At 36.8% G+C, this 24,136-nt stretch overlaps 1 protein-coding gene across 1 annotated transcript in view; it reads left to right on the forward strand.

Moving 5' to 3' along the window:
- The window catches only part of SACM1L (SAC1 like phosphatidylinositide phosphatase), a 70,818-nt gene that overhangs the window by 31,486 nt on the left and 15,196 nt on the right, over positions 1-24,136 (forward strand). Inside the window, exons 5-12 of the mRNA XM_004419600.3 lie at positions 444-593; positions 3,508-3,567; positions 4,706-4,739; positions 9,959-10,060; positions 12,162-12,247; positions 13,114-13,200; positions 13,706-13,774; positions 23,310-23,389. Coding sequence (XP_004419657.1) covers positions 444-593; positions 3,508-3,567; positions 4,706-4,739; positions 9,959-10,060; positions 12,162-12,247; positions 13,114-13,200; positions 13,706-13,774; positions 23,310-23,389 — 668 coding nt within the window. The remainder of the gene's footprint in view (positions 1-443; positions 594-3,507; positions 3,568-4,705; positions 4,740-9,958; positions 10,061-12,161; positions 12,248-13,113; positions 13,201-13,705; positions 13,775-23,309; positions 23,390-24,136) is intronic.

Below are 24,136 nucleotides of genomic sequence, written 5' to 3' on the forward strand. Positions count from 1 at the left end.
CACATTACTGGGCCCCTCATAAATTTATGTTTTTCATTTGTCAAATGAGGATGATTACGTTAATCTAGCAGGGTTGTGAAGATGAAAGAGAACCTAGATAAAGTATCTGACACACAGTAGGTCTTAACCTAGGTGATGATGTTTTGTTAAAATAACTCTTCTGCCCATTAGAGGAAAAATCGTGAAGGATACCAAAGGGAAAGAGCTCAACCTAATCAATTAGTATAATAATACCCTACACTATTTATCGAGCATCAGCTGTGTGTCAGGAGCTGTCCTAGGTCCTGGGGAATGGTGAGCATCCCCTGCCCTGGCCCAGTCCTTGTGTCAGTGGTATTTAACAGGGCTGGACTTACAGGTTTTATTTTCATTCTCTTTTCATGCTGACAGATTCCTTTTCAAGTATGAGATAGACTGATTTTTTTTTTCCCCTTTGTTTACAGTTACAAGATAATAAAACTTTCCTAGCGATGATAAACCATGTCTTGAGTGTGGATGGGTTTTACTTTTCAACGACATATGATTTGACCCATACTTTGCAGCGGCTCTCCAATACCAGTCCAGAATTTCAAGAAATGAGTCTCTTGGAAAGAGTAAGCTTAATCTTCACTTATTTTTACTTATTTACTTACTTTTTTAAGGGGTATGTCTCTATTTCATCCATAAAAATATATATTGATTTTTCTTAATCCTGGCTTGTATCAGGATCATGTATGGGGCTTTGAAAACATATCATCTTTCAAATATATATCACAATCCCAAATTCAGGACCCCGGAATCTGTATGTTACACAGACAGGAGTGAGAGCCACTGGTGTAGGTATTCAGAATTCCAGCCTAAATGCATATGTTGGTGTTTTCTAGCTCTCAGTATTCTGTAGTATAATGGTTATTAGCATTAGCAACATACCTATACTTATAAAATTAATATTCTAACAAGTGATGTTCTTTCTACAGTGCATTATAGATTTTGCAGCTAGAAAAGTAACAGCTTATTGATTTAAGAACTTGAAAAATATCCTTTTGTTTAAGTGGGGGTTTTTTGTTGTTTTGCTTTTTTAAAGATGAGTGTATCTCTAAAACTAGGCCTCAGATGATCACAACTTAAAAATTCTGCTGTTCAGGAACCTGGATAATTGCTGCCTTGATTTTTTTTTTTTTTTTTTTTGGTGAGGAAGATTGGCCCTGAGCTAACATCTGTGCCCATCTTCCTCTATTTTATGTGGGACTCCTGCTACAGCATGGTTTGATAAGCGATGCGTGGGTCCTTGCCCAGGATCTGAATCTGTGAACCCCAGGCTGCTGAAGCAGAGCACACAAACTTAACCACTATGCCACCGGGATGGCCCAGCTGCCTTGATTTTTTTTATTAACAAACCTAGTAGCTGTGTTTAGGGGGCAGACAGAGTTTAAAAGGTTGCTGTCAGTTACCTAAGGTTGGACCATATGAAATTGCCAGTAATTGACCAGTTTTGACCAATAAAAATGATAATTTCTTACAGTTGAGCCTAAGTCAATATTTTAGTTAACTGGCTCTTTTAAGATTTCATACTCTATCTAGTAAAATTGTATGTAGGCTTAGATGTAAATTTAGATGTAAGCTAAGCAATCAAGAAATTTGGCTTTTAACTACCAAGAGACTGTAGCTTTTAAAAGTAGTTGCTACATGGGCCGACCCCGTGGCTTAGCAGTTAAGTGTGCGCGCTCTGCTGCTGGTGGCCTGGGTTCGGATCCCGGGCGCGCAGCGATGCACCACTTCTCTGGCCATGCTGAGGCCGTGTCCCACATACAACAACTAGAAGGATGTGCAGCTATGACATACAACTATCTACTGGGGCTTTGGGGCGCGGGGGGGATAAATAAATAAAATTATTAAAAAAAAAAGAGTAGTTGCTACATTCTGCATTTGTTTATCAAATGTCTCTCAAATGCCTGCTATATACCAGGCACTGTCCTAGCCACCGGGGACCCCGAATGAAAAGACATGGCCCCTGCCTGGTGGGAGCCTACAGTCTACTGGGGAAGCGGAAGTCCAAGTTATCACAAAACAAGGGACAGTTGCTGTCATGGAGATATGTATCAAAGTGTGGTGGGATCCTGAAGGAAGGTGGGTCTCACTCTGTCTGAGGAGTCAGGGACGACTTTACAAAGGAAGGTAACTTTTCAGCTGAGACTTAATGATGAATAGGCCTTACTGGTCAGATGACAGTGGGAGAGGGAGGGTTCTAGGCAGAGATGGTGGCAAAATTAGGCTAAACTGTAAAAGAAGCCATCACATCTGTTGGAATGAGAAGGGAATTTTTTGTCAGGTAATCAGAAGAGTCAGTTAAAGTTAACATAGAGAATCATAAGAATGATAAATGAACCATATATACCTTAACATTTTATCTTAACTTAAAACATAAAATTTTACATTGACTGGTTAATTTTTTGATGTAGGACCAGAGGCTTTTCTTTCTTTTTGGTTCCTTGATTCCTGATTGTCTTTCCTTATAATTACATCTATAATGCTTTCCAGTTGAGTCTCTTTAAAGATTTTGACACAGAGCAATCTGTTTGCAGAGTCCTGTAGATTTTTACTGTTTCTGTAATCTTTTATAGTTGCCACTGCCACTCTTAATTCAACAGCAGTTTTGTTTTAGCAACTTCCCTTTTTATCAAGTTAACTTCAAATCATTCAACTTTATAGAGACAGCAGTTTGTTTTTAAGTCATATTTCATTGATTTATAAAATATTTAGTTAAAAAATTATTTAACGATGAACAACAAGTACAGCAGAAACCAATTGGGAACACACACCTGAATCTCTGGCTAAGTGCGAGAGCCACTCGTGTGACTTTCAGCTGTGGAGGCTTGGGTGGGGGAATGTCAGTTGGGGTGTTTTATAAAGACAATGGAGAGAATTGGTTTAATCTACTGAGTTGTTGAGGGACCTTCTTCTGTATTTATAGTTTGAAAGTTGGAGTGGCCAGAGATGAGATCAGAGAATTAAGTAGGGGCTACCAGATCCCAGGACTGGTAAGGTCATGTGAAGATTTGGTTCTTTAGTTGACAGAGAGCCAGTGAAGAATTTCCAGCAGACAGGAGACGTGTAATGTTAGAGAACTCCTGCTGGCAGCATGTGGAGGAATGGGTGGGAAGGGCAAGGCCAAGACTTGAGGCAGAAGCTGTTTTAGTAGTTAGGCTGGAGTCAAGGGTTGGCCAGGCGTGGTGGGAGTACAGATGTAGAAGAAGGGATGGAGTTGGAAGGAGATTTAGACTTGACGATTGACTAAATATCAGAGAAAGAAAGACTGACAGGACTCCCAGGTTTCTGTCTGGCTTGAGGCAATAAGACAGGAAGATGCAGAGGAGAGGCAGACTTGAGGGGAAGAGGAGTTCTGTTTGGAGCATATCAAAGAGACCTCCTTCTAGCCACCAGGTGGAGACATTGATTGTTATAGTTTTCTTTCTGTAGAAACTCAACTTGGCAGGAGATATTTTATTAATTTTAAAACTTCTCTCTTAGGCAGATCAGCGGTTTGTATGGAATGGTCATCTTCTAAGAGAACTTTCTGCTCAGCCAGAGGTAATGTACACTAAATAAAACCTGCTTGCTTGTTACAGTACAAGTTTTTGTTTGTTTGTTTTGTTTTTTTATGAGGAAGATTAGCTCTGAGCTAACATCTGATGCCAATCCTCTTCTTTTTTCTGAGGAAGATTGGCCCTGGGCTAACATCCATGCCCATCTTCTTCCACTTTATATGGGATGCCGCCACAGCATGGCTTGACAAGTAGTGCTTCGGTGCGCGTCCGGGATCTGAACCTGTGAACCCCAGGCTGCCAAAGCAGAGCACGTGCACTTAACCGCTACACCATAAGACTGGCCCCTACAGTACAAGTTTTAATTGAATACATATTATAAAATGGCTACCTAATCACTAGGGAGTTTGATAAGTAATTCTAATTTAACTGTTTATAACTTATAAACTTTGATCAGGTTTACCTTCTCACATTGTTCTAGGTTGAAGAAGCCTAATTATTTTACTCTGATCTCCCTGTAGAAGCCTTCAGTAAAGAAAAAATACTTAAGAAGAGATAGAATGGGTCTTGGTGGATGAAAAGTGGAGAAATGAGGGGCTAGAGCTAAGTCCCAGGCCAGTGGAGAGCTCTGCATTTGTCTTCCAATGGGGATGCGATTCCCTTCAGTCACCCAGGAGAAGGGTGCATAGATGTCACCTTCCTCTGTTCTTAGTTTATACAAATGAGGTGCAAACACAGAGGCCAAGCTAGGGAGCATAATATATTGAGTCTAGGCAAATAGGTTTGGCTAATGGCTTTATTTCTTGTCATTTGCTTTGCTTTTTTGGGAAAAGTAGCTTGAGCTACAGTTAGTGTGGGTCTGTCTTTTCCCTGGAGGAGTGAAGTTGTAGGCAAAGACTAAAAAGGAGGAAGGTAAACATTCTGCAACTTCATGTAGTTTTATTAGTGTTCCAAAATGTGTGCATATTCAAGCCCATGTGATTGTAGCACATACTTAAATTTTTTTAATTGAAAAGACAATGTTACATTAGAAAAATTTCTTGAAAATGGAAAGTTACCCATAAGCTTACTACCTTGTGATATTTGTATATTACCTCCCCATATATAAATATTTTTTATATAGTGCTTTTCATTTATTTTTTAAGTATATTTATTCCTAAATATAATGTATATCTTCATTTCAGGTCCATCGGTTTGCTCTTCCAGTATTACATGGATGTATCCTTATATAATATTACTCTTTAGTTTTCTAGCAGTCTTTATTTAAATATTATTATAAGGCACATTTAGAGACAGTCTCAAATATTGCATGAGATGAGTATTTTAGAATTAGTAGAAATTGCTTTTGGTAACAAAGTCAAACCCATTAACATAAAATCTTAGAATACTGGTTGTAAATGACTGTTGTTTTTTTAAAGAATGAACTCTTTAGAATGAATTATTCTCTCTCTGTTTGAGAGTTCTGGGGCTGGTGGTTTAAAAGAAGGAATATGTATTCTGTGTTTTGCTTTTATTAGACTTTGTATCAGTAAACGAGAGTAGTTTGAACTTGGCTATTGAAATGAAAACTTTCCAGACTCAGGAACTAGGGTGACCAGTAACTTGGAGAGGAGAATTACAATTAATAATTGTATTTGTAGTTTGAAATAGCCACAGAAAAATGTCAGTAGATGATATACAAAGAATAATGCTTGGGTCGGGGGAGAACAGTACAAATGGAAAATGAGTAATGGTTATCTAATTGTAAATTCATTTAAAAAACTTATCTTTATCATAGACATCATAACAAAAATAGGGAAGCAAAGTGAGCTGGCTGTTAAAGGATAAGCACAATATATGCTCATGAGTGCCTGTGATCAGGACTGTGCGCTGCAGAAACTGAGGTGATCTTTCTATGAAGTACTCCCAAGACGCTTATTAACCCAACTGTCTGTGATTTATTTGTTAGTTATGTTAATGTGATTTCTTTAAATTATTATGCTTTTTATACTTAAAAAAAAGCAGAAAAGTAATGGAGGGAACATTTTCCACAGTTATGGGAGAATAAAAATCAGAAAATCTCAGGATAAAAGCTCTTATTTATTCTGTTTTTTTCTCCCTCCCTTCCCTGGAGCTTTTGAGATTCTCCTAAGGATATAAAAGAGCAGATGTATTTAGGTGGTGCTTTAAGGGGTTTGGGCATTTGAGGGGTTTGAGATTGTAAATGGACAAATAATATCAACTGAGATTATGGAACATTTTTCTTGGCGATTTTAGAACAGCTTATCCATTTAGCTTTAAATCTAAAGCTTTAAATTAGCTTTTGTTTAGAGTAGTTTCTTGACTAGAACCGTAGTCACATGTTTCACATATGTACAGAGAGATGAGCAAGAACAAAGGCCTCAAGGCAGGAGCATGACTGCAGTAGAGAAAGTGGACAGGGAGAGTTGGGAGCTGTGTTCAGAGAAGTAGCTGGGCCCAGATTATGCAGGGCCTTCTAAGCTTTGTTTTACTTGAACTGTGATGAGAAGCTATTAGGATTTGAGTAGAGGATTGGCATGATAAGACAGGATCACTCTGACAGTGATGTAGAGAATAGGCCAAAGGTGAGCAAGGGAGGATACAAGGAATAATTAGGCAGTTGCAATAATCCAGGTGAGAGGTGATGTTGCCTGGGACCAGGATGGTAGCAGTGATGGTGGTGAAAAATGGGTTCTAGATATGTTTCAAAGGTAGAGCTAACAGGATTTTCTGACAAATTGTACATGGGGTATGAAAGAGAGGAGTTTAGTATGAATCTAAGGTTTTTGGCCAGAGTAAGTGGAAGGAAGCCATCCATTGAGGTGAGGAAGAGTCTACAGTTGGGAGGGAGGCCATAGAGTATCTGGAGTTCCATTTGGACATGACCATTAGAGAGGGAGGTTATGTTCCTACTCCCCCACCTCTCTTCCCCAAATGAGGAATATTACCACATGCTGATGAGAAAGATTTTGGAGAAGGGGAAACTTGGAGAAGGTGAGAGCACACTCATATGCTGGGCTGATGTCCTTGAGTGTGTGAGGGGGCTGGGGTCAAGTGCACAGGTCGAAGGCCTGGCGTGGACAGCTCATCCACCATTGTAGAAGGGAAGCAGATATGTGGATGTGGATGCTGGTGGGTAGATAGATGTGGTGGAAGCATGTGGATAGCTTTCATTTTCACGGTGAAATAGGAAGCAATGTAATTAGCTGTGAGTGGGATGAGGGAAGAGTATTGGAGGTTGAGGAGAAAGTATGAAATGGGCATCCTGAATGGGAGGATGGCCCTTGGAGTAACTCACTGATAAAAGACTAGACATTCACATTTTAAAAGTTATATCATGGTGATGTGATACCATATGATTTTTATTTTCCTTTTGTTCCTTCTGTGCTTTCTGGATTCTCTAAAGTGTGTGTATATTTGTCTCGTAATCACAGGAAAAGGATTCATAAAACAGTCAGTCATATTCCATGCTACACTTAGTTCTCTAAGGGCAGGCTCATGTCTTACTCATCTTTGTGGCCTGGCTCTATTTTGATAATTTGGGTGAGTAAATGAATGAATAGTGCCTTGGATTCTTCTCTAGTGCTCTGGGTTTCAAAGGAGTGTGAATTGGGAGCTCAAGATGAGTCTGATGATACCAAGTAATAGAGTGGGATGAATCATTAGAAATTCATATTGCTAGTGTCATTCGGTACCACCATTTTGAAAATTATTTGGCATTCTGTTGTGAATTGACTAGCACTTCTCTGTGCATACCCAATACGTTTATACCAGGAGGTATTTACAAGAATGTTCACAGCACCACTGTCAGAGCAAACTGTGAACACCGTGGGTTCCATCAGCAGAAGAATTAGACCTCTTGTGGGATTGTCCTTACAGACTGCACACAACGCTGAAGAGGAATGAACTGCTTCATGCAGTATAAGGATGAATCTTAGGAACTTACTGGAAGGAATAAACAAGGACTTGAAGTTTATAAAGAGTGTGGTACCATTTTTATAAAACTCAAATAAAAGCAAACCATATGTTTTTAAGTCATGGTTTTTAAGTCATGGTTGCATGGATGAAACTGAAAACGCAAGAGAATTGTCTCCACAAGCCTAAGAATAGTTGTTGCTTCTGGGCAAGAAGGCAGATGGATGGGACAGAGAAGGAACCAATAATTAGATTCAGGGTTTTAATACTGTTCTGAAGTTGGATGGTAGGTTCATGGGTTTTTATTTTATTATGCTATTATGCTTTATAATGAATCAAAGTATATTAAGAAAAAAATGTTACGTGTAGAAAATAACCGTAAGGGAAACCCAAACAAATGAGGAGGGAAAAAAAGGTAAGTCCATTGAAACAATAAAAGAAACCTGTCTGGCTGTTACACCCACCAGTCTGGCGAACATTTAAAAAGCAGACAGTATCAAGTATTGGTAAAGATGAAAACTCAAAGTAATTCTTAAAACAGTTTGGCATTTCCTAATAAAATCAGATGATAAATGTACTCTGTGACCCAGCAGTACTGCTCCTTAGAACCACTTACACATGGTCATGTACACAGACGTTTGTTGCAGCACTGTTTAGGATAGCAAAAATTGGAAACAACCTGTACAGTAAAATGGATAAACTGTAGTATATTCAGACAGTGGAATATTATACAGTCACAGCAGCAAATGAACCTCATGAACATAATGTTGAACAAATAAAGCAAGCCAAAAGAATATATACAGTATACAGTCCTGCATTGCTTAATGATGGGGACACATTCTGAAAAATGCATCCTCAGGTGGTTTCAGCGTTGTTCGAACCTCATAGAGTGTACTTACACAAATCTAGATGGTATAGCCTACTACTCCCCTAGGCTATAGGTGCTAATCTTATGGGACCACCGTCGTGTATGCACTTCATCGTTGACTTGACTAAAACGTCATTATGTGGCACATGACTGTAATTCCTTTTATGTAGAAAAAAGGTCAAAACTATTCAGACTAAACAATAAATAGAGTGGGAACGATGAACTGAGTGGATGGTGGTCACTTCTTGGAGGGCAGTAAGGGAGCTAGATGGAGAGGAGTGAGTGCTCTGGGTGCTCCAAAGGTGCTGGTGGGTACATGTGTGGGTCTGTATGTGTTTAGTATTTTTTATTATGATCAGATATATTTAAAATAAAATTTCCCATTTTAACCATTTTTAAGTGTACAATTTAGTTAAGTGGCATTAATTACATTCACATTGTTGTGCAAACAGCATCAAAACCTTTCCTTCACCCCAATCAGAAATTCTGTATCTATTAAGCAATAACTCCCCATACATGAGTGTTTTTGTAAATATTTATATATGTTATGTATTCTTTTCTATTTATCGTATTTCATAATAACATTATTTTAGTGTAAGAGGTTTGCTGTCTCCAAAGGCTTCTGTGACCGTTTACTCTGGCAGTGAGGTAGAGAGGTTAGCCTTTAGAATTTCCAGGTATATAACTCTTCTACATTACTGAGTTAGTGAGTTACCATGTAGCATGTATTGTTACCAGTGGTTAGGAAAATAGTTTTATATTAAGAAAAGTTTTTGAGGAGATACTCTTTTTTTGTGTGTGAGGAAGATTAGCCCTGAGCTAACGTCTGTTGCCAATCCTCCTGTTTTTGCTGAGGAAGATTGGCCCGGGGCTAACATCCGTGCCCATCTTCCTCTACTTTATATGTGGGATGCCTGCCACAGCATGGCTTGATAAGTGGTGCGTAAGTCCACGCCTGGGATCCAAACCTGTGAACCCCAGGCCACCAGAGCAGAGTGTGCGAACTTAACTGCTACGCCACCAGGCTGGGCCCTGAGATATTCTTTTTTTTTAATATTCCGGTTCATTTTTCTTGTTTCATAGAAAAAAAGAGCTAAAATTTCCATTTCTGCATAATCTTTAATTTGCAGTTTGATCTGTAAATTTTCATATGTTTACCAACTGTTATGGCTAATTTACATTTGTAATTATGCATATAATATATTTCAGGTTTTTTTTTTTTTTTAACTGTGGTAGCCTAGCCTTTTCCTCCTTTTTTCCACTTCTTATTTGAACGTTAATCTATTTTAAATTTATCTGTTTTTCATTCAAGCTAGGTTTTTTGGTGTTGGTGGTTAATACTTAATTCTTTACTTTTAAAAAGTGGTCGAGGATATCAGGGAAATGAAATCATATTATTTAAATAGAAACATTGTAGAACCACTTAAACATACTGTCCATGTGTCATTATAGGGTTACTGACTTGACAGTATTTCACAAGTGAATATTACAGTACTAAAGACTGGTGAATATTCATGAAGAATCAAAAAAGATTTGCATATTCTCTTGTCTCTTAAAGACGGAGTCATTCTCACTAGGGTAAACAGATTCAAATTTAATCTGGAAATAATACATATGATTTCCATATATGTTATATTTTCTTAATGTAGTTAAGTTATTACTATGCACTCGTGTTCTATTAATGGAAAATGCTTTGATTGGATTCTCATCTCGAGGAGAAGTTGTTTCAGAGCTGGTGTGCGCTATTATGTAAGAGGTGAGATTAATTTTGTCAGCAGGACTCAGTACTGGGTTATATCTCATTAATGTTTGTCTTATGGTGACATGAATGTAACCTTTTGTATTTTATTTGTTTTCATTATCATTTGATAGCTTCGCTAAGTATTTATCTCCTACTTCATTATAATAATTAGGTAGGTCTTCTGTGCTTTACTCCAGCTACTGTGTTACATCGCAAATGTTAATGAGACACTATAGGCTGCTTCTTACTGCTTTAAGAGGAATTGGTCATGTTATTTGCTGGATGTCTGAAAGCACAGCTGAACTTAATGTAGTTTTCAGTAACCTAAACTCATATCAGAAAGTATTTTCTTGCTCTTGCATAAAGCTCTTTATTTGCATGCATAAAGCTAGACATTTGACTTTATGCCTTCAACTTTAAAGATTTACATTTTGAGCATTTATTCTCTAGGCTTGTGCTAGCAACATGCTAATTTGCTTGAACCAGGTCTTTAAAATATGTATTAAAGTTACTGTCATTATGAAAAGGAGTTTCTCTAACTCTTTCTATTTTTTTTTTTTTAAGCCAAAATATATCAGAATAAAATCCTATGGGCCATTAGATAAATCGTAGAAGTTTTGGGTCAGGAAGTTGTAAAGGTTATTTGATTAATCTCCCTTATTACAGATGATATAACAGAAGAAGAAAGACATTTAGTGAGTGACCTGGCCAAGATCACAGAACCAGTTGGCAACTCCCTTATAACTAGATTTTCTTGGATGGAGATATATTTTTTAATTAAGTTTTTAAAATAGGTGATGCATTCACATAGTTCAGGTATCAAAAAATATTAAAAGGTATGCAATAAAAAAATATTTCTCGTTTCTAACCCCATCTGCTGCATCTTACTCCCCTATCAGCTAATCAGTTGTTAGTTTATTTATCCTTCCAGACAGTTTTTATGCTATTACACGTATGTGGTGTTCTCCTCCTTATGTAGACAGTGGTCGTGTACTGTGCACATTTTCTTGCACTTTGGTTTTTTCGTATTTTTTTTTTTTAACAATATAGCTTGGAAATCTTTTCATAAAGATTCTCTCACTCCCACCCACATACACACCCACACACACACACACAAATACAATCTCACTCTCACTCCCTCATTTTTTTAAAATAACTATATATTATTTGTTAATGACAGTTATGGAAAGAACCAAGTATAGCCCATGCCTCTGACAAGTAGTTTTGGAAGGTGTTGAGAAGATATTTCACTGCTGATTTGACTCAATAATTTTGTCCCCTTCTGGTAATATATTAACTAAAACACTGATACCTCACACCTCAAAATGTTAACGTTTGTGAAATATGTCAGAAAGAACGTTAAGAAATATTTGAGACAGTTAAAAATCCATTGATTTCTTTCTGATAATTTGGTAACTCGAGTCAGGAACCAGCTTGAAAGTTGCCTTTGCATAGCAAGCTTTTCTTATTAAAAATAGATCATGTAAACAAGATTGTAAAGGAATGCTTCAGATATTTGAGAGGACTAACCAGTATCAAGACTAAACACTGTAGAGCACTGCTTTTCAAACTAGGCTTTGTGAGTGTATTCATGGATTTATAGAAATTTTAGGACCATATACAATTTTTGTGCTTTCGTTTTGATAATTAAAATTATTATAAGCATCTGCTGAGCCATTTGCATTATTATAACGAAATACTATTAACGTAATCACCCAAATTTGCATTTAATGTGTTTAATGGTTTTAACTTTGAAAATAGTATTTTTCAAACTGGGATCTATGGACATACTCTCAGAGATCCTTGAGAATTTGTTTTTTCTTTAAAATATGTCTCAAGTTTGATAAACACTGTTTTAGAGGAATTTTATATTTATAAACAGTTGATAAATAGCCACCAATTTCATCTGTTTATTAATAGGTTGTTAATGCTCCCCTTTAAGCCTGTTTAAATGAGTGAGCTTCTGTTAGCTTTCTGATCACGTCCTATGCATTTGTTTGACATTTATTTTTATAAGTACTTTTCCACTAATTCAAACTGACTTAATTCTCTCCTGAATTTCTGATGTGTTTCTTATGTAATAAATATAGTTAATTTTAATTTTTTTTCAATTTAGGAATTGATTCTGAAGGTCATGCAGCTAACTTTGTAGAAACAGAACAAATCGTGCACTACAATGGGAGCAGGGCTTCATTTGTACAGGCAAGTTAATATGTTTGGTAGGCAGCCAGCCAGTTGGCCTTTTCTGCTTAGATTGCCATTTTCTGCCATGTTGTTGAAATTTCCCTCTTCTCCTCTCTTTTTAAAGTAATATCATTGTCTACTGATGTGGAAAAAGTTTGCTCAAAACAAGGATATTCCATTAATCTGGCACTCACTTGCTGTCGTTCCCTGCCCTTGAATTAAATCCCTAAAGGGGAGGATAGAGTAGGAGGTGCAAGGGTTATGGAGAGGATGCCACCTGTGTGCTTCAGGGCAGTGATGACAGGAGGAGCAGCTGGCTGATGACTACCTGCCCTGCACTTCTCTGTGAGGTGCTCTCTCTCTTCTGTTGCCTCCGTATGGAGTTTCAGATCACTTGCTGCTCCAGAGCATTAGTGGCGAAACATAAGTTCATAGACATATTCATTTGAGAATGAATAAGGCAAGTTTCTAGTTTTATTATAATGCCAAATTATATAACAGACATAACTTGTTAATTTTTACTGGTAGATAAATTGATTTATTTTAGAATTTAGGAGAAACACAGAACTCTGCTATACTAGTGCCGTGTATATAAAATCAGAAGGCAAAAAAGTTCTTTCCAAATGTATACCCACAAAATAGGAACTTGAGGAACAGGTACACATGGACTTCTTTCGTAGTTGGTAGGTTGTACTTATATTTTTTCCTTTGCAGTCATTGATATAGATAGATAGGTAGATATTGATATATATATGTATATGTGTGTGTATATATACATTGATATACACACACACACACATATATACATACACCTCTGACAATAAGCTGAGAAAAACAAGTTTGTGCGTGTATGTTTCTTCTAACATTTCTCTCTTTTCTTTTAGACTCGAGGATCAATACCAGTTTTCTGGTCTCAAAGACCAAACCTCAAGTACAAACCGTTGCCACAGATCAACAAAGTAGCAAATCATGTGTGTATGTTTCATTGGCTAAAAATAGACGCTTAATGGCATTATAGTTTACGTATAGAGCATGTATTTATTCTTCATAAGTCGGAATTGAACATCTTTGAGGCTGTTCTTCTTGATTCTGGCATACAGTGAACCTCTAAACCAAAAGGTTATGTAGATGACATGTTGGAAATGTGAAAAAACAAACTGATTGAATGGCATGGCAAATTTAGATTTTAGATCAGTAAGATTTGCAGCTTTATTTAGTATATTCTATTAGAGTATTTAGTATATTCTATTTGAGATTGTGCTCAGAATTAAAATTGTAGTATTGCAGCTCAGAGTAGAATGTCTTATAATTACTATTTACTACATGGTATTTAGAATATATAGAAGACACGGTTCCCATCCTAATGTCATTCTTTTGAATATGGAGATAGGATATTTAAGGAGATACTTTAAAAATCTTATAAGTAGTCTTATAATGTAATCTGGTAATGTATATAACTCTTTTTTTCCTCTCTAGATGGATGGTTTCCAAAGGCATTTTGATTCACAAGTAATTATTTATGGAAAACAAGTCATAATCAATCTGGTATGTTTCTTACATGTTTCTTGGGGCACAAACAAACAAAAAAACTTAACTTTTTTTTTTACGTAACAAAATTTACCATTTTAACCATTTTTAAGTATACAATTCAGTGGCATTAAGTGTTTTGCAATGTTGTGCGATCATCACCACTGACCATTTCCAGAACTTTTCATCATACCAAACAGAAACTCAGTATCCATTAAACAATAACTTAGTATTATCCCTCACCTCCCAGCCCCTGGGAACTCTGTTCTACCTTTTGTCTCTAAATGTGCCTATTCTAGGTACCCCATTATAAGTAGGGTTATATAGTATGTGTTGCTTTGTGTCTTGCTTATTTCATTTAGCATAATGTTTTTAAGGTCCAATCATGTTATAGCATGTATCAAAATTTCATTCCTTTTTAAGACTGAATAATATTCCATTGTATGTATTTACCACATTTTGTTTATCGTTTTATCTATTGATGGACATTGGGTTGTTTCCACATTTTAGCTATTGTGAAGAATGCTGCTATGAACATTGGTGCACAAGTATCTGTTTGAGTCCCTGCTTTCAGTTCTTTTAGGTATATACCTAGAAGTGGAATTGTTGGATCATATGGTAATTCTATGTTTAACTTTTTAAGGAACTACCATGCTGTTCTTCACAGTGGCTACAACATTTTACATTCCCACCAACAATGCACCAGAGTTCCAGTTTCTCCACATTCTTGCCAATACTTGTTATTTTCTAGATTTGTTTTGTTTTTAGATTGTAGGCATCCTTATGGGTTTGGAGAGGTGTCTCATTGTGGTTTTGATTTGCATTTCTCTAATGACTAGTGATGTTGAGCATCTTTTCGTGTACTTATTGGCTGTTTGTATATCTTTGGAGAAATGTCTACTCAAGTATTTTGCCCATTTTTATTCAGGTTGTTTGTTGTTTCTGTTGTTGAGTTATAGTATTTCTTTATATATTCTGGAATTAATCTATCAGATATATGCTTTGCAAATATTTTCTCCCATTCTTTGAGTTTTCTTTTCATTCTTTTGATGATGTCCTTTGATGCACAAAAGTTTTTTTATTTTGATGAAATCCATTTTATCTTTTCTTTTTTGCTTGTCTTGTTGGTGTCATATTCAAGAAATCATTGCCAAACCAATGTCATGAAGAGTTTCTCCTATGTTTTCTTCAAGAGTTTTATAGTTTTAGATCTTATGTTTAGGTTTTTGATCCATTTTGAGTTAATTTTTGTATATGGTGTAAGCAATGGGTCCAACTTCGTTCTTTTGCATGTGGATATCCAATTTCCCCATTACCATTTGTTGAAAAGACAGACTGTCCTTTCCCCATTGAATGATTTTGACACCCTTAAATCAGTTGAACATATATGCAAGGGTTTATTTCTGGGCTCGTCCTTCCATTTGTTGGTCTTTATGTCTGTTTTTATGCCAGTATGACACTGTTGATTACTGTGGCTTTGTGTAGTAAGTTTTGAAATCATGAAGAGTGAGACTTCCAACATTGTTCTTCTTTTTCAATATTGTTTTGGCTATTTGGGGTTGCTTGAGCTTCCATATGAATTTTAGGATGGGTTTTTCTATTTCTGCAAAAAAAACTGCCATTGGGATTTTAGTAGGGATTCCATTGAAACTGTAGATCACTTTGGGTAGTCTTGTCATCCTAACAGTATTAAACCTTTCATTCTGTGAACACATGTCTTTCCATTTATTTATGTCTTCTTTAATTTCTTTCAGTAATGTTTTGTAGTTTTCAGTATACAGGTTTTTCACCTCCTTGGTTAAATTTATTCCTGAGTATTTTATTCTTTTTGAGGCTATTGTAAATGGAACTTTTTCCTTAATTTTCTTTTTGGATTATTCTTTGTTAGTGTTTGGAGGGGCAACTGATTATTGTGTGTTGATTTTGTATGCTGCAACTTGCTGAATTCATTTATTATCTCTAACAACTTTTCATGGGATCTTAGGGTTTTTCTACGTATAAGATCATGTCATCTGCAAACAGATAATTTTACTTCTTCCTTTTCGATTTGGATGCCTTTTATTTCTTTTCGTTACTAAATTGCTATGCCTAGGACTTCCAGTAGTGTGTTGAAATGAAGTGTCAAAAGTGGGCATCATGTCTGTTCCTGATCTTAGGGGAAAAGCTTTCAGTCTTTCACCATTAAGTATGATGTTAGCTATGGGCTTTTCATATGTGACCTTTATCATGTTAAGGAAGTTTCCTTCTATTTCTAGATTATTGATTTGAGTTTTTTATCAAGAAAGGGTGTCAGATTTTTCAAATGCTTTTTCTAAATCAGTTGATATGATCAAGTGTTTTTTTCTTCACTCTATTAATGTTGTGTATTATATTTATAATTTTTTTCTTTTTTTTTTTTTAGTGAGGAAGGGTCACCCTGAACTAACATCTGTTGCCATTCTTCCTGTTTTTTTTTTTTTTTTTTGCTTGAGGAAAATTCACCCTCAACTAACATCTGTGCCAGTCTTCCTCTGTTTTGTGTGTCAGATGCCTCCACAGCATGGCTGATGAGTGGAGTAGGTCCACACCTGGGATCTGAACCCACGAACCTGGGCCGCTGAAGCGGAGCATGCAAAACTTTAACCACTTGCTGAGGAAGCCTAGCCCTGGGCTAACATCTGTGCCCATCTTCCTCCACTTTATGTGGGACACCGCCACAGCATGACCTGACAAGCGGTGCATCTGTGTGTGCCCGGGATCTGAACCTGGGCCGCTAGCAGTGAAGCGCGTGCACTTAACAGCTACGCCACGGCGCCGACCCCTGCATTTTTGTATGTTGAACCATCCTTGCAGTTTGGGAATAAATCCCACTTGGTCTTGGTGTATAATCATTTTAATGTGCTGCTGAATTCAGCTAGTATTTTGTTGGGAATTTTTGTTTCAATATTCATAAGAGATATTGATCTTTAGTTTTCTTTTTTTGTAGTGTCTGTTTTTGATATCAGGGTAATGCTGATCTCATAGAATGAGTTAGGAAGCCTTCCCTCCTCTTCAGTTTTTTGAAAGAGTTTGAGGAGGATCGGTGTTAATTCTTTACATTTTTGTTAGAAAATTTGTGAATCATCATCACTGTGAAGCCATCTGGTTCAGGGCTTCACTTTATTACTGATTCAATCTCTTTATTATTTATAGGTCTATTCAGATTTTCTGTTTTTTCATGATTCAGTTTTGGTATATTGTGTGTTTCTAGGAATTTGTCCATTTCATTTAGGTTATCCAAATCATTGACATGCAAATATTCATAGCATTCTCTTATAAAGTGTATAAATAAAGTATAAATAAGGTATTCTCTTCTAGAGTATAAAAATACTTTTTATTTCTCCAAAATCAATACTAATGTCCCCACTGTCATTCCTGATTTTAGTAATTTGAGTCTTCTCTCTTTTTTCTTGGTCTAATATTATAGCTAAAAATTTGTCAATTTTGTAGATCTTTTCAAAGAACCAACTTTTGGTTTTATTGATTTCCTCTATTTTTTCAAAAATTCTTTATTCTGTTTATCTTTGCTCCAGTCTTTTATTATTTCCTTCCCTTTGCTAGCTTTGAGTTGCGTTTACCCTTCTTTTTCTGGTTCCTTAAGTGTAATGTGAGATCATTGATTTAGGGTTTTATTATTTTATTTATTTATTTATTTATTTTTTTGTGAGGAAGATCAGCCCTGAGCTAACATCTATTGCCAATCCTCCTCCTTTTTCTCCCCCCAAAGCCCCAGTAGATAGTTGTATGTCACAGTTGCACATCCTTCTAGTTGCTGTATGTGGGACACGGCCTCAGCATGGCCGGAGAAGCGGTGCGTCGGTGCGCGCCCAGGATCCAAACCCGAACCGCCAGTAGTGGAGCGCCTGCACTTAACTGCTAAGCCACTGGGCCAGCCCAAGGTTTTATTTTTTAATGTATATGTTTACAGCTATAAATTTCCCTTAGTACTGCTTTTGCTTTTTTTTTACAAGTTTTGGTATATTGTGTTTTTGTTTACATTTGTCTCAAAATATTTTCTAATTTCTCTTGTGATTTCTTGCTTAACCCAGTGGTTGTTTGAGTGTGTTGTTTTATTTCCACATATTTATTAAATTTCTAGTTTTTTTCTGTTGTTGATTGTTAGCTTCATTCCATTGTGATCAGAAAAGATACTTTGTATGACTTCAGTTACTTAAACTGTATTCAGACTTATGTGACCTAACATATAATCTATCCTGGAGACTGTTACGTGCATACTTGAGAAAAATGTGTATTCTGCTGTTGTTGGGTAAAGCATTCTGTCTGTTAGGTCTAATTAGTTTACGGTGTTCAGATTCTCTTTTTTCTTATTGATCTTCTGTTTAGTTGTTCTAGCCATTATTGAAAGTGAGCTGTTGAAGTCTCCCAGTATTATTGTAGAATTGTCTCTTTCTACCTTCATTTCTTTCAGTGTTGCTTCATATATTTTGGGGCTCTGATATTTGGTGCATATATATCTTAATTGTTACATCTTCTTGGTGAATTGACTCTTTTATCAGTATATAATGTCCTTATAACAGTTTTTGACTTAAAGTTTATTTTGTCTGATCTCAGTATAGCCACTCTATCTCTCTTTTGATTACTATTGTGTGGATATCTTTTTCTATCCTTTTACTTTAAACGTATTTGTGTCTTTAGATCTAATGTGAATGTCTTATACAGCATATGATTGGATCATGTTTTTTTAATCCATTCTGCCAATCTATGCCTTTTGATTGGAGAGTTAATCCACTTATATTTAATTTCTGATTTATAAACAGTTATTTCTGCCATTTTGCTACTTGTTTGCAGTACCTCTTGCAGCTTTTTGTCCCTCATTTCCTCCATTACTATCTTTTTTTATGTTTAGTTGATTTTTTTGTAGTGACACATTTTGGTTACCTTCTCATTTCCTTTTGTGTATATTCTACAGATATTTTCTTTGTGGTTACCGTGAGGATTACATGTAACATCCTAAAGTCATAATATCTAATTTGAATTGATACCAGTTTAACTTCAATTGATACAAAAACTCTACTCTTATGAAGCTTTGTCCCTTCTCTTTACATTATTGATGTCACAAATTACATCTTCATACATTTTGTTCCCAATAACATAGATTTATAATTATTTTTTTATGCATTTGACTTTTAAGTCCTGTAGAAAATAAAAAGTGGAGTTACAGACTAAGACTACAAAAATGCTGCCTTTTATATTTGCCCATGTATTTGCCTTTACTAGAGATCTTAATGTCTTCATGTGATTTTGAGTTACTTTGTAGTATCCTTTCATTTCAACCTGAAGGACTCTCTTTAGCATTTCTTGTAGGGCATGTCTCATGATAATGAACTCCCTCAGCTTTTGTTTATCTAAGAATGTCTTAATTTCTTGTTTTTGAAGGACAGTTTTGCCGGAAACAGAATTCTTGGTTGACAGTTCTTTTCTTTCAGCACTTTAAACATATCATCCCACTGCCTTCTGGCTTCCAAGGTTTCTGAAGAGAAATTGGCATATAATTCTATTGAGAATCCCTTGCATGTGATGAGTCTCTTCTCTCTTGCTACTTTCAGTATCCTCTCTTGTCTTTGTCTTTTAGTAGTTTGATTGTAATGTGTTTGGTGTGTGTTTCTTTGGGTTTATCATACTTAGAGTTTGGTGTGCTTCTTGGATTTAAAGGTTTATGTCTTTCATCAAATTTGGGAAGTTTGGGGACATTTTTTTTTTTAAATAATCTCTCTGCACCTTTTTTCCTTCTCCTTCTGAGATTCTTATAATTGAGTATTTGATGGTCCCAGAAGTCCCCTAGGCTCTGTTCACTTTTCTGCATTTTTTTTCTTTCTGCTCTTCAGACTTGATTGCAGGTATACCTTGGAGATATTGAGGATTTGGTTCCATACCACTGCAATAAAGCAAATATCACAATAAAACAAGTCACGCTAATTTTTTGGTTTCCCAGTGCATATAAAAGTTATGTTTACATTATACTGTAGTCTCTTAAGTGTGCAATAGCGTTCTAAAAAAATGTATATACCTTAATAAAAAATACTTTATTGCTAAAAAATGCTAACCATCGTCTGAGCCTTCAGCAAGTCATAATCTTTTTGCTGGTGGAGGGTCTTGCCTCGATGTTCATGGCTGCTGACTGATCAGGGTGGTGGTTGCTGAAGGTCGGGGTAGGTGTGGCAATTTCTTAAAATAAGACAGCAGTGAAGTTTGCCACATCAGTTGACTCTTCCTTTCACGAATGATTTCTCTGTAGCATGTGATTCTGTTTGATAGCGTTTTACCCACAGTAAAACTTCTTTCAAAATTGAAATCAGTCCTCTCGTATCCTACTGCTGCTTTGTCAACTGAGTTTATGTAATATTCTAAATCCTTTATTGTCATTTCACCAGTCTTCACCAGAAGTAGATTCCACCTCAATAAACCACTTTCTTTACTCATCCCTAAGAACCAACTCCTCATCCGCTAAAGTTTTATTGTGAGATTGTGGCAATTCAGTCACATCTTCAGGCTCCACTTCTAATTCGAGTTTTCTTGCTATTTCCACCACATCTGAAGTTACTTCCTCCACTGAAGTCTTGAATCCCTCAAAGTCTTGAATCCCTCAAAGGGTTGGAATCAAATTCTTCCTGTTAATGTTGATATTTTGACCTCTTTCCATGAATCACGAATGTTCTTCATGGCATGTAGAATGGTGAATCTTTTCAGAAGGTTTTCAATTTACTTTGCCTGGATCCATCAGAGGAATCACTATCTATGGCAGCTATAGCCTTATGAAATATATTTCTTAAATAATAAGACATGAATGTTGAAATTAGTCCTTGATCCATGGGCTGCAAAATGGATGTTGTTAGCAGGCATGAAAACAACGTTAATGTCATTGTACGTCTCCATCAGAGCTCTTGAGTGACCAGGTGCATTGTCAGTGAGCAGCAGTATTTTGAAAGGAATCTTTTTTTCTGAGCAGTAGGTCTCAACAGTGGGCTTAAAATATTCAGTAAACCATGTTGTAAACAGATGTGCTGTCATCCAGGCTGTGCTGTTCCATTTATAGAGCACAGGCAGAGTAGATTTAGCATAATTCTTAAGGGCCCTAGGAATTTTGGAATGATAGATGAGCATTGACTTCAACTTAAAGTTGCCGGCTTCTGCATTATTAGCCCTAGACAAGAAAGTCAGCCTGTCCTTTGAAGCTTTGAAGCCAGGCATTGACTTTTCTCTAGCTATGAAAGTCCTAGATGGCATGTTCTTCCAATATAAGGCTGTTTTGTGTACTTTGAAAATCTGTTGTTTAGTGTAGCCACCTTCATTAACTGTCTTAGCTAGATCTTCTGGAGAACTTGCTGCAGCTTCTTCATCAGCGCTTGCTGCTTTACCTTGGGCTTTTATGTTATGGAGACACTTCTTTCCTTAAACCTCATGAACCAACCTCTGCTCCCTTCAGACTCTTCTTCTGCAGCTCCTTCACCTCTCTCAGCCTTCATGGAATTGAAGAGAGTTAGAGCCTTGCTCTGATTTAGGCTTTGACTTAAGGGAATGTTGCATCTGGTTTGACTTTCTATCCAGACGACTTGCTCCATATCAGCAATAAGGCTGTTTTGCTTTCTTATCATTCATGTGTTCACTCGAGTAGCACTTTTAATTTCCTTTAAGAACTTTTCCTTTGCATTCACAACTTGGCCAACTGTTTGGTACAAGAAGCCTAGCTTTCGGCCTATCTTAGCTTTTGACATGGCTCCTCACTAAGCTCTTGCTTTAAAGTGTGATTCTTCATTTCACTTGAACACTTAGAAGCCATTGTAGGGTTATTAATTGGCTTAATTTCAGTATTGTTGTGTCTCAAGGAATAGGGAGGCCTGAGGAGAGGGGGAGAGATGGGGAACGGCTGGTCGGTGGAGCAGTCAGAACATACACGTTTATTAAGTTCGCTGTCTTATATGGGTGCAATTCGTAGTGCCCCAAAACAATTCAATAGTAACATCAAAGATCACTGATGACAGATCACCATAACAAATATAATAATAATGAAAAAGTTTGAAATACTGTGAGAATTAGTAAAATGTGACACAGAGACACAGAATGAGCAAGTGCTGTTGGATAAATGGTGCTGATAGACTTGCTCAACAAGGCTTGCCACAAGCCTTCAATTTGTAAAAAACGTAATATCTGTGAAGCGCAATAAAACAAGGTATGCCAGTATATCGTTTGTCCTATCTTCAAGTTTACTGATTCATTCTTCCTGCTCAAGAGTGCTTTTGAACTCCTCTAGTGAATTTTTAATTTCCATTTTGTACTTTTCAGCTCCAGACTTACTGTTTGGTTCCTTTGAATAATTTCTTTCTTTGTTGATATTCTCATTTTGTTCATAGACTGTTTTCATGATTTCCTTCAGTTCTTTGTCTGTGTTTTCCTTTAGCTCTAAGCATATTTAAGACTGTTGTTTTAAAACCTTTTTCTAATAAGGCTTCTGCAGGGATGGTTTCTGTCAATTTATCCTTTTCCATTGAATAAGCCTTGTTTTCCCATTTTATTGTATGCCTTGTGATTTTTTTTTGTTGGAAATTGGGCGTTGGATGGTTATAATGTGCTAACTCTGAAAGTCAGATTCTCCTTTCCTGGGGGTTTGCTGTTTTTTCTGTTTGTTTTGATTGTTGAAGGCTGTAGTAATCCATTTGTTTTGAAACTTTTCCAAACTATTTTTGCAAAGACTATTCCTTGTTGTGTATGCTCACTAAAGTCTCTATTCTTTTACCTCATGTTTAGCTAATGTTTTGACAGATTTTCTTGAATGCTAGGAACTGAAACAAAACAAAAACAAATAAAAAACAGAGAACAACCCCTAGGGATCAGCCTGAGGTGAAGGCTTGAGGTCTTCTCAGGACTTTTCTGAGCATGCATCTTGCCTGGGGTTGTGTGTGGCTTTCTGAAATTCTCCTTGTACCTGGCTGCTTTTGAATGTCCTAATTTCCCAAAGAGTATCACCCCAACTGCTTATGCAGGCTTTAAGTGGTCTATTTTATGTCTCCACATGAAATCTCTTGCCCTATGCATCTGTTGGTTTGTAGTCCTCTCGTAGCTTTTAGGAGCAGTGTCCACTTTTCCTGCCTGTGTTGAGAGTTATGCAAAACAGAGACAAATGAGTCAGTCCTTCAGGTCAGAACAAAACATACACAGTAATTTGCAAATAAGGTCTAGTCTTCTCCCTCCAGTTTGAGGAAGGAAACTGAGAACTGGGTCGCCACTGCTTAAGACTAAGAGGGCACTGCACCGGGTTGGGGTGGGGGCAAGGGCAAGGAAAAATGCGACAAAACTGCCCTACAATTTTGAAGATGGCTTTTTCTTGGGTTGGGCATTTGCTTGGTTGCTGTAAACCTTTGTTTTCCAGAGCTTCTACAAAGTTGGTTCAGACAGCTTCTGGTTTTCTGTTGGTTTTGTAAGGGAACAAGAGCTTGGAGCTTCCTAGTCTATCCTTTTGCTGATCTTGCTCTCTCCTTTTAAATAAACTTAAAACTATGGTGTTTTTAATTTTTTACAGGTTAACCAGAAGGGCTCGGAGAAGCCACTTGAGCAGGCGTTTGCAACAATGGTGTCTTCCTTGGCGAGTGGAATGATCAGGTACCTCCCTGGAAGTCTGTTGCGGGTCTTTTCAGATTAGACATGCACTTAACATATATACACAAGTACATAGATCTCGCTAGACGTTACATTTCGGCTTATTTGTCTGTTTTCAATACTAGATCAAAACATAACTTTGTTGGCTTGAAATTTTCTCTGGCATAATTTATATTGCTGAATAACTTCAGAACAGTCAGTTTTAATTTGAATTTTGTAAAAGTTTAGTCGTTGATTAAAATCCCCTCCTTGAGGCTTTGTGTCGCTGTGGCTATTAGGTCACGAGTTTCAGTTCCTCTTGATTGTTTGATGTGTCTCTGTGGTCTCGATCACCATGTGAGCTGGAGCGATTTACTCTTGCGTGGTGGCCTTGTCTGGTGCAGCTTTGCCTCTCCTATAAGTCACCAGGCAATAATTGCAAATTTTGTGCAGCCTTGTCAGAAGAGGGGGATCTAAAACATCAACAATTGCTCTATGTAAAGGTGCAAGGTAATGAGTCAGCCCATTTGGAGCTTTCTGCAGCAGGAAGCTGCGGCGGGAGGTGGGGGTGTACTGTGGTAGGAAGTGGCCACAGGCACTGGGGGGAAACTTTCCAAAGAAATGGTACTGGGTTATTTTGGGAGAAATTTTTTTAACCTATGGAAAATTTTAAACATACACAAAAATAGAATGATTATAATGAACCTTTGAGGAAGAATTTGTGTGTTTTGTCCAACTCAAAAGCTCTAGCAAATTCATCAGACCCTCACT

Source organism: Ceratotherium simum, chromosome 5, assembly GCF_057802395.1.
Source record: "Ceratotherium simum simum isolate JZ-2026a chromosome 5, ASM5780239v1, whole genome shotgun sequence".
Classification (NCBI taxonomy): domain Eukaryota; kingdom Metazoa; phylum Chordata; class Mammalia; order Perissodactyla; family Rhinocerotidae; genus Ceratotherium; species Ceratotherium simum.